The 11,153-nt window shown below is 33.8% G+C and overlaps 1 protein-coding gene across 1 annotated transcript; it reads left to right on the top strand.

Moving 5' to 3' along the window:
• Window positions 1-8,141: 8,141 nt before the first annotated feature.
• On the top strand, window positions 8,142-10,467 carry LOC110661571 (uncharacterized). The gene is made up of 4 exons (XM_021820235.2): window positions 8,142-8,706; window positions 8,952-9,025; window positions 9,471-9,538; window positions 9,651-10,467. The coding sequence occupies exons 1-4, from the start codon at window positions 8,440-8,442 to the stop codon at window positions 10,286-10,288; spliced, it is 1,047 nt and encodes a 348-aa protein (XP_021675927.2). The 5' UTR covers window positions 8,142-8,439; the 3' UTR covers window positions 10,289-10,467.
• Window positions 10,468-11,153: the final 686 nt, after the last annotated feature.

Here is an 11,153-nt window from a genome sequence, read left to right as displayed (position 1 = left end):
TCAGCGGATGAGCGAGACACCATCTGTTGCTTTTTAGTCTTCCACGAGATAGGGGATTAACCCAAAAGAACAAAATAACCGATCAAAGACCGTCTCGTCAAAAGACAGCTAGCCCAATCAGAATCATAGTAAGTAGACAATTTGAGATCACAATTGGCATGCAGTAGTATACCCTGACCTGGATTTCCTTTCAAATAATGCACAACTCTAACAGCTGCCTCCCAATGAGCTTTCTTCGGTTGTTGCATGAACTGAGCAAGAATATGCACACAATAAAACAACTCAAGCTAAGTTATCGTTAGATAAATAAGCCGTCCCACCAGACGCCTATACTGAGCAGGGTCATCCATATCTTCACTCTCGGTAAGGGCCAGCTTGTGATTTTGTTCAAGAGGAGTTTTAGCCGGCTTGCAACCCAGTAATCCAACTTCTGAAATTACATCCAACGCATACTTACGTTGACACAAGAAAATACCATTCGAGTTTCTAGCTACTTCAATCCCTAAGAAAAATTTCAGCTTCCCCAAGTCTTTCATATGAAAGCAACGACTCAAATAGTTCTTGAATTTTTGTACAGCGAAAACATCATTGCTGGAGATAATAAGGTCATCCACATAAATAAGCACATTCAATTGAACAGTCCCAGCTCGAAAAGTGAACAAAGAGTAATCTGAATATGATTGCTGAAATCCATAAGCTTTCAGAGATGCAACCAATTTCGCAAATCAACATCTAGGTGCTTGCCGCAAACCGTATAGAGATTTTCGGAGTTTACAAACCTTCCTTGGTAATTGAGAAGCAAATCCAAGCGGTATCTTTATGTCAACCTCTTCTTCCAAATCACCCTGTAAGAAAGCATTTTGGACATCCATCTGATGGAGTTTCCAATTCTTTGCAGCCGCAACGGCAAGAAAGGTGCTCATAATAACCATTTTTGCTGTAGGTGCAAAAGTCTCCTGATAATCTATGCCTTCAACTTGATTATTTCCTAATATCACTAACCGCGTCTTGTATCGTTTAACACTTCCATCAGAATTGTATTTAATTTTGTATACCCATTTGCTTCCTATTGCTTTCTTCCCAAATGACAGATTTTCAACTGTCCATGTACCATTATCCTCCAAAGCCTGTATTTCTTTTCTCATAGCCGCTCTCCACCGTTCATCCTTAACTGCTTCTGCATAAGAGCTTGGTTCATGTCCTGTAGTAATGGCTGCCAAAAAACATCGGTGTTGTGCAGAGAATTTATCATAACCCACATAATATGCTATAGAGTAAGGCGTACCTGAGGAATCAGATTGGGAAGGTGAGCATACCGAGGGGCTTGTTTTAATGGCATTTGTCACATAATCCTTCAAACAAACACTAGGTTGCTTGGCCCTTTGTCCCCTACTTAGTTGCTATTCAACAACTTCACCTCTATCCACTCCCTCACTGTTTTCATGGATTAATTCTTCCGTTTCAGGATTCACCTCACTTTCTCTACCCACACTTTCATCGTGCTTCTTTCCCAAGTTGTTCTCTAAACCATCAACTTCATCACCCAACTCCTCAACTCCATTTTTAATGAGTTCATCACCCATTGTTTTCTCATTTGCATATGGAAATTTTGTTTCAGCGAATACCACATCTCTTGATACAAAGTATTCTTTAGTTTCCAAATCATACAATCTCCATCCCTTCTTTTCAAATGGATACCCAACAAAAACACACCTACGACTTCTACTACCAAATTTATCTTTATCCCGATTCAGATTATGCACATAGCACAAACAACCAAAAACCCGAACGTGTTTGTAAGAAGGTACTTTCTCAAAGAGCATCTCATATAGGGTTTTACCATTTAATAACATAGATGGAGTCCTATTAATCAAATACCCAGCTGCAAGTACATATTCTCCCCAAAATTCTATGGGTAAATTTGCTTAGAAACGCAAGGCTCTTGCCACATTAAGAATATGGTGATGTTTTCTTTCCACTCGGCCATTTTGTTGAGGTGTTCCTACACAGGAAGTCTGATGCAACATCCCTTGTTCATCAAAATATTTTTTCAACCACATAAATTCACTTCCGTTATCACTTCTGACAATTTTCACATTTTTTTCAAATTGGCATTTAACCATCACAACAAATTTCTTAAGAACACAAGCTACTTCTTGTTTTCCATTCAGCAAATATATCCAAATAGCACGAGAGTAATCATCAACAATTGTTAAGAAGTAAATTGCCCCACAAGAAGTTGGGACTCTATAAGGTCCCCACAAATCACAATATATCAATTCAAAACAACCATCAGCTTTATTGTCACTAGAAAAGAAAATCTCTCTTGTTTGCTTTGCTCTAAAACAAACTTCACAAGTTTTATTAGTTTTCCTAACTATGCTACCAGCTTCTGGAATTAACTCTACCACCTTATAAGAAGGATGACCCATTCTCTTATGCCAAAGCTCAAAAGACCCCACATCAGTTACCTTGCAAGCATGTACCGATGTCACTCCCTTGAGAAAGTACAGCCCCTCGCATTGCTCACCCGCTCCAATCAGGTTCCTCGAATTTAGGTCCTGTATAGCACAAATTTTGTTAGTGAGTTGAATAACCAAATTTCAATTATTAAGTAGTTGTGATATAGAGATCAAATTGCAATTCAAATTTGGCACATAAAGGACTCGTTGCAATTTCAATTCTCCTCCAAGCAACACAGTTGCTTCTTTCACTACCAAGGTCTTTTTTCTATTAGGTAACCCGACTGAGCATGGCACAATGTCACGCAATTCACTAAAAAATGCCAACGTTCCTGTTATATGATGGGAAGCTCCTGTGTCAATAATCCAAGGAAATATCCTCTGCGTACCTGTCAGCCTTTCATTGTCACCATTCTGACAAGAATTCAACATGCCCAGCAAAGCAGCCCACTGCTCTTCATTTAATCTACTAAGACCCTCTCGATCTGAATCTGTCACAATTTCACGCCCACCATCAACTCCAGTTGCTTGTGTGGCGTTGGCACGAGCAACTCCTCCCTTGCTATGTCCTGCTCCATCACGCTTTTGACCACCTCCTCGTCCAGCAGAAGTTCCCTGTGGTCTATTACCCCACCATTCTGGATAAACTATCAGCTGGAAACAACTTTCAGCATCATGTCTCTCTCGGTTGCAATTAGAACAAATTGAGGATTTGTCTTTATCCCCCCCTGAATTTCGACTTTCTGCTCGAATTGCAAAACTCATAGGATTGCCTCTTTCTTCCTTGGTTCGTGTCATAGTTCGCACCCGCTCTTGCTAAACAACCATAGCATAGGCAAGATTCAAATTGGGCAAGGGTTCAGTGCTCAAAATATTAGAGCGCACTGTTCCATATCCTTCTTCATCCAAGCCCATCAAAAATGATGAACTCTCTCTTCTTCATGCTTTCTTTCCAATTTAATGGTAAGATTACATCTGCAGCCTGCACAGATACACACTAGTATCTGATCATAGTTGTTTGTTTCATCCCACAACGTTTTGAGTCTTCTAAAATAGGACAAGATCAGTTGACCTTCCTGCTTACAATTCGCCAGATCCGATCTCAATTGCTGCATTCGTGGACCATTCCCAATCGAGAACCTCTGTTTAATATCCTCCCACAAATCCTTTACGTTCTCCATGTGAGAGATGGTCGAGCGAAGCGTCGGTTTAATGGTGTTAAACACCCAAGAAACCAACATAGAGTTAACCGTCCACCAATCTTCGAGTTCCAGTGAGTCATCTGCTGGTAGCTTAACAGATCCATCAATAAAACCATATTTCTTTTTGGCCCGCAATGTAGTCCACATAGCTCGCGCCCATTCTTCGTAATTCTCGCCCTTCAACTGAACTTGGGTAATCAAGTTACCTGGGTTGTCATTCGAATTCAGTGTGTAAGAACTAGAAGTTTTCTTCCCTGATCCAGAACTCTCATTTTTCTTTTCATCAGCCATGGCTCTGATACCATGTAAAATAACTAAGAAATTTTAGAATAAGAATTATGATCTTTATTGCCCCAGAAATCAAAGATATATATAAAAAATTACAGCTAACAAATAGATTTCTAATCAAGCTAAACTACCAAAATTGTATTAGAATCATACAACAAAATGTAATAACAGATATGCACACAAAAATTCCTAAACAAATGCCCTAAATAAATACAAAATAAGTGGCAGCTAACAGCTGCCTTTCCAATAAGATGCAGCACTTTCACATTGTGAAGAGCGCTAAGGGTTGGGCTAGGTGCATTGGGTTAGCTTTCAGGCTACCTTAGCCTGATAACGTTGACTGAATAGAATTTGGATAATTTTTATAAACCGACTTTAAATTTTATTCTGTATTTTATTTTTATTTTTATTTTAAATTTATTATTAAAAAAATTTTTAAATTTTAATTTTATTTTATAAAAATCTCTCTGTTATAATTTTTAGGCTAAAAAAACAATAAAATTATATTTTTATTAGTTTCCTCTCATTTCTCTTATTTTTGTTCTTTCTTTTCTTTCTTTCTTCTCACACCTAAAAACCCCGTAGTGTTTCAACTATTTTCAAAATCTATTATAAAAATATCAATATTATCGTAATAATTTATTTCTTGAAAAGGAAGAGAATTTACTCTTTATTAAAATATACTGAAACTATATTTATAAACGTCACTCTATAATTAAGTAGGATTTTTTAACTTAAAAACTTGCTATTATAGATTAAAAGAATTTTTTATAAAATAAAATTAAATTTTATAAATTTTTTTAATAACAATTTAAAATTAAAAGATAAAAATAAAATATATAATAAAATTAAAAAATAAGCAATAAAAATTACTCAATAAAATTTTGACTTTAAAAAAACTTTTTTCTTTACTATTTATCAGACAATATGATGGGATGATTTTTTTTTCTTTTCATTTTTAAAAGAAGTCTACTGTATAAATTATATACTTTTATTAAATGTAAGAAATAAATTGAATGGAGTGAGTGAAATTAATTTGTAGTACCACCAAATTTATTATTGGGGATACCGAATGTCAAATAAAAAAGAAACTGAATTGATTGAAATTTTTCTGAATAGACAACTGATATGAACATTTAGATTTTTTTTTTAATAAAACATTCAGATTTATGTTAATTACTTGTAGGGGCACTGATCGTGATGGGCCATCCAAACCCCCAGAACTCAAAAAGTAAAATGGAAGCTCCTCTACTATTTTTCTATGATTTATTAAATTTTATACAGTTGACTTCCACAAGCAACGAAACCTATTAAATATATTGCTATTTCTCTTGTATACATTAATATTGAAATCTTAAACCCCCAACTATATATATATAAATATATATATTCAACCACTAGTATATGTATATATATAATGCGAATTTTATATAATAATAATAATAAGAACATGAGGGTGGGGGTAGGGGGCCACAAGGAGGGTTGTGGGTGTGGCCATCTAAATTCTTAAAAGGAAGAAAGGATAAAGCTACCTACTCCCATCATTTTGTATTCTCTTTCATCCACTCTGGCACTTCTTGTCCGTACTCTGTCCCCTTCTTCTCCTTTGATTCCGTAGAAATTATTCTATTACTAGTGTGCACAATAAATAAATAGAAGATTTACAATTTAATCCCTGTATATTGTTATTATTTACAAATCAATCCTTGCATTTTTAAAAACTCATTTAAACATTCCCGACTTTTGTCTTTATTAACTCAATGGTGTTTCCGTTCATTTTGCTATTAGAAACTTGGTAGAAGGAGGGAGAAAAGTTTTAAAACTTCAATTTTTCATCTCTTCATCCTTGTCATCTCTGCGTGTCCCTTCCCTTTCTATCTGTGCACTAGGCAGCCATTTCTCCTAACTGAAAATTTTCAGCTTGGTCATTGCCAGTATTGCTCATTATGTTTTGGAAATCAAAACTTGGATTGCATGTATTGTCATATAGAAGCTTGAAAATTGGTCCCATATACTCAAATTCCAGTAGATGAGAAAGGGAACATGTCTTTGAAAATTTCAACATTCGTTGCTTTCCAGCATCATTAGCTACAGGTTTTTCCAATTAGGTATTTGTAATTTCTACTTTAAATTTCTTCTCATATTCCTCTTCTTATAAATCTTACACAGGACCTAATCATGCAACTGAAAGGCAAAACATAAAATCATGGTTAAAAGAAAAACACTGAAAACTAGATAATAATCAACAGCCATAATTCAGTGGTGACAAAAGGGCCTACTCTCATGGATCCATTTTACTGCTTGGCTTGGTTTCTTGAATCATTTAAGCAATGTTCATGCATAATCCAATCAATCTTAATACCTTGTGGAAACTTCTGGTTTTACATCCTCATATGAAGCTTATCTTACTTGTTTCTTGTTAGGAAATGGTTCTGGTTCGATGTCATTTATTAGCGATTGATGGCATCTCTTCAATTAAGTTATTCCCATTTTCTCTTTTCCAATACCCAATATCTTTGTCGAGACGTCTAGAGAAGCTGCGAGTTCTCCCATTAACAAACTCCAAACTCACCGCCATGAGAAATGCAAAACCACACAACAACGTTCAAGATAGAAGCAATGGCAATAAATACACCCAAATTTAAAGGCGATAGAATTCAAAAAAAGAATGCATGAAACAGAGTTGAAGTCAGTTGTCAAATCTTTTAGATTTAAGAAGCATGCAGAAAAACAGGTTTGACTAGAATGATGAAGAAGAAAAGATCGAAACTTTGGATTACTAAGAGAAGAGCAGAGACCGCAACTAATAGAGAGATTTAGGGAGTTTTATCGCTGGGGAAAGTTTTTTTTCTATGGACTATAAGGGCATATTAGTCTTTTTATATAACTCTAACGGTAACGGCAAAATGGATGAGAAATGAGTGGAAGGACTAATGAGTCACCGTGGTAAAAGTTAGAGACATTTTAATATTTTTGAAAATGCAGAAACTAAATAGCAATATGCAGAAACTAAATTATAAATCTTCATAAATAAATTTTTGTTCTTTTGTTATCCCAATTAGTTGTTGATAGTGTGCGTGCATGGGATATAAGCGTTAGAATATTTTGATAAAATTAATATGATTTTATTAAAATGTGTATCCTTCTTTTATATTATGTGTGTATATATTTCTATTTTACAATAATTATTTTAGAAAAAGGGTAGTATATTGTGTGTATATGTATTTTTTCTCTTACTGATAGAGAGTTGGTCTTTCAAAATCCTACATCAAAAGTGGGCAACATACATGCGTGGGAATGCTTAACGTATTTTGAAAAATCACCTTTATTAAATGATGTATTCCTTCTCTGTTCCGTGTATGTCTACTGATAATTATTTTAAAAAATAAATAAATTTTAATTTTTAATTATAATGAGATTTAGATATTATGATAATTAATGATTATAACAAAATTATTGTATATAAAATAATTATATTTTATAATTTCTACTCCTTAAAAGAAATTATAACATATTTTTACATATATTTTTTTTATGTTTTTTAAATATAATATAAAATTTTAATTTAATTACATATATTTATATATGTATGTATAATTATATATTAAATATAATTTAATATTATATTTTATTTTTTTATATTTTTTTAATATTTTTAATTATAAATATATTAAATTACCTTATAATTCTTACTTATAAGTTTACTATTATATTATATATATATATTTGGTTCATAATTAAATTTATATCTTGTAATTGAAAATTATATAATTAATAAATAGTTAAAAAATATATTATAATTTATTTTTATTATTATATTATATAATATATTTAATTATAAATTATATAGATATCTTATTATTAAAAATTATATAATTTAAAAATAATTAAAAGATATATTATTTAATATTTTATTTATTAACAAATATTAATTTAAATATAATTTTTTTATAAAAATAATTATATAAAATTATTTTAAAAATTAAATCAAAATTATATTAAATTAAATTAGAATCAAATAATTTCAATTTGATTCCGATTTCTATGCTGCTCGAGAAATCGGAATCATGACCAGAACCACAAGCCCTTTACTACACCCGCTCCATCTCTCCACTCCCATACGCGCTTCACCCCACGCTTATCCACCACACTCTTAACTCTTCTCTCCTATTCTTATTCGTTGTTAATCCTCCTCCCCATCTCCGTTCCATCTGTGGTGCAACAAATAAAAGTTAGAGAGAGAAACTTAGTAAAGGATAAATATTTTTTACTTGTTCTTAGTGTTATTATGGTAATGTTTGGTTTTGGACACATACCTTCTCTCTCTCTCTCTCTCTCTCTCTCTCTCTCTCTCCTTTCTTTCTGTCCTTCTGATGAAATCTGACCTTCAAACATCACTTCCGGGCTCTTCTTCTGCTCTTAGCTACCCTCTTTCTTTCCTTCTCAGATCAAACCTTGTTCAGTAAGAGAAATCTTTTCTTGCACCCATGAGGATTAGGAAAAGACCGGTGCCCTTCCCTCTATCTTTTCTTTCTCCACTACCTATTTCAGATCCCCACTTCAGCCGCTCCCCGGTGGTGCAACTTCAACTTAACACCAACCCACTTTACAATCTTCCTCAAGACGATCACACACCTACCTTTTTCGATCCTCAGTCGTTTGATCAACCAAATCATCAACCGATCGGCGGTGGAAGGAACCGCCCTGTTTGCTCTGATCGCACTGTAGCTCAGGGGGAGGCCAAAGATTTTCCGGTTAGTGAATTAACAACTACAATTAACCATTTTGTAGTTTCTGCTTTTTGTTTACTTTCATGGGTATCTAGTGCCTGTAGGTTTACGACTGCACTTGTGCTCATTGTGACCTAGAGAGACGTTTTGTTGGTTATGATTTACTTTAATTTGTTGGTTAATTTGCACCCACAGGAGTTGCATCAATCACAGATCTGATTGAGTGGATTCTCTAATTTGTTGTGATTTTACCGTGCGTTTTATTGCAGAAAGATGAGAGTGGAGGGGGAGGAGGAGGAGGAGGAGGAGGAGGAGGAGGAGGAGAAAGCAGTAATGATTCCAGGTAAGAAAGAAGGCATAAAGTTAAATCCTTGTTCGTCTCTTCTCTCGTGAAATCTTGTAGTAAAAACAAGAAAGAAAGTGAAAAGAGGGAGAGAACATGAATTAATTTTACCAAGAAATAAAAAATACTGTAAGTGGAAATACTGTTTAGCTGTTCTTTGTCAGCGTTAACTACAAACTATCCCTTACCAATCTGATCTAATCTTAGTAATTTTCTTTTTTATTTTTCCCAGTCTCTCTCTTTATTTTGGGTAGCGAAGAGATGCTCATGCGGTGCATTTTAGCATGGGATACTGGTCCCCATCTATAATATATGCATCTTGCTCTAGACTTGCACTCATTCCACTTTCTTAGTACTACTCGCATTTGTTCTCTTGTTTCTGTAAAATTTGATTAATGTAGTTGTGGATGACCGATCTTCTCTTCTGGGTCTGGTTTGTCTTTAGATGGGGGAGTTTCTTGGGTGCAGAAACAGAAACTATGGTTCATCAACTATCAAATTCGTCCCATCAAGGTAGAGATATATATTGTGTTAGAAACCCATGAATTTGAAATCCCATAAAAATCATTACCAAGAAACTTAGTTATTGTTACTGTTTTTATTGTTGCTTGGTTGCACTGTATAGCAGTCGGGAGATGGTGTGAGGGGGATAAAGCATTTCCATTAAAGAAGAGGAGAGGGAACTTTGAAAGATCGAAGGAAGAAACAGCAGTGGCCAAAGATAAGAAAATGAAGACAAAAATGAACAAGAAATGTCTGCAACGAAATGGTGATCAAGAAGAAGAAGAAGACAAGGTAACCAAAGAGGGCATCGATGCTGGTAATACTAGTAGTGGTAAAAGGAGGGTTAGAGGTGGTGTACTCATGGAGGGATCGCAGTGTAGTCGTGTCAATGGGAGAGGATGGAGGTGTTGCCAACAGACGCTTGTGGGATACTCTCTATGTGAACATCATCTGGGAAAAGGAAGGCTGCGAAGCATGACCAGTGTTCGGAGCCGAACCATGGGGAGTGCTACAGCATCAAACAAGGCCATATCATCCCAGCCATTACCAAGCACCTCATTACCATCGGAAGATAAAGAACAAAAGCATCTTTTTCCAGGCAATAAACTTGGTGGAGAAGGTGAAGAAGAAGATGATAAAAAGAAGCCATCGATGGTCTCAAAGAAGAAGAAGAAGCTAGGCATAGTGAAAGCTCGATCAATAAGGTGCTTGTTAGGCCAAGCAAACAATGCGATTGCAGTAGCAGAGAATAACAAGTAGGGTTTGCGGCAACCTTTTGAACGCAGAATCAGGATCATTATTTTCATGTTCTTGTTTTTGAAAGAAAATTAAAGATTTGAGCTCATGTTGCACCTAGAGCAACAATTTTTAAGTCCCCTTCGGTGCTTGAGATTCTTTATGAAGATCAAAGGGATGCTTGATAAAGTGTTTCATATATATATATATATATATATATATATATATATATATATATAATTTTCTTTCCATTTCCATTTTAAGTGTTTCGTCCAGTGGTCTTTATGGGCGATGGGAGAGAATAATATAGATTTTTTTTTGCTTAAATTCAGTTAATTATGTATAAAAATATAAAATATAAAATAAAATTCATCTATTTATATTTTAATTTATGATGAATTAAATTTATACAATAATTTTCTAAAAAATATTAGTTAAACAAGTAGTTGGAAGTTTATTTTTGGTTTGATGGGATATTATCATTTGTTAACACAGACTTTAGTTAATATTTATTAATATATAAAATGTGGGGAGCCACCTCAGGGGACCCTAGTTTAACTTAATTTAATTATACAGTTACTGTATATCTTTTGACCATGGTAGACTTAAATTCTTTTTTTAAGATTAATTTATTGTAACTGTATTTTTCAAAAAAAAAAAAAAAAAACTCTACGGTATTAAATAAAATAAAAGTTAAAATAAGTTATTCGACAATTAAGCAATGAATATTATATTCATGCATCCCACCTTTATATATAAAAAAAGAGATTAATTATTATTTGTACCTACATTATAACAGAAGCTAATAAATTATTTTAATTATAAGATATGAATTTATTAATTAATTTTAAATTATGATAAGCTTGAATTGTTTATAACTGAATCAACC

Source organism: Hevea brasiliensis, chromosome 5 (assembly GCF_030052815.1).
Source record: "Hevea brasiliensis isolate MT/VB/25A 57/8 chromosome 5, ASM3005281v1, whole genome shotgun sequence".
Classification (NCBI taxonomy): domain Eukaryota; kingdom Viridiplantae; phylum Streptophyta; class Magnoliopsida; order Malpighiales; family Euphorbiaceae; genus Hevea; species Hevea brasiliensis.
This window is presented reverse-complemented; position numbering and strand designations above follow the sequence as displayed.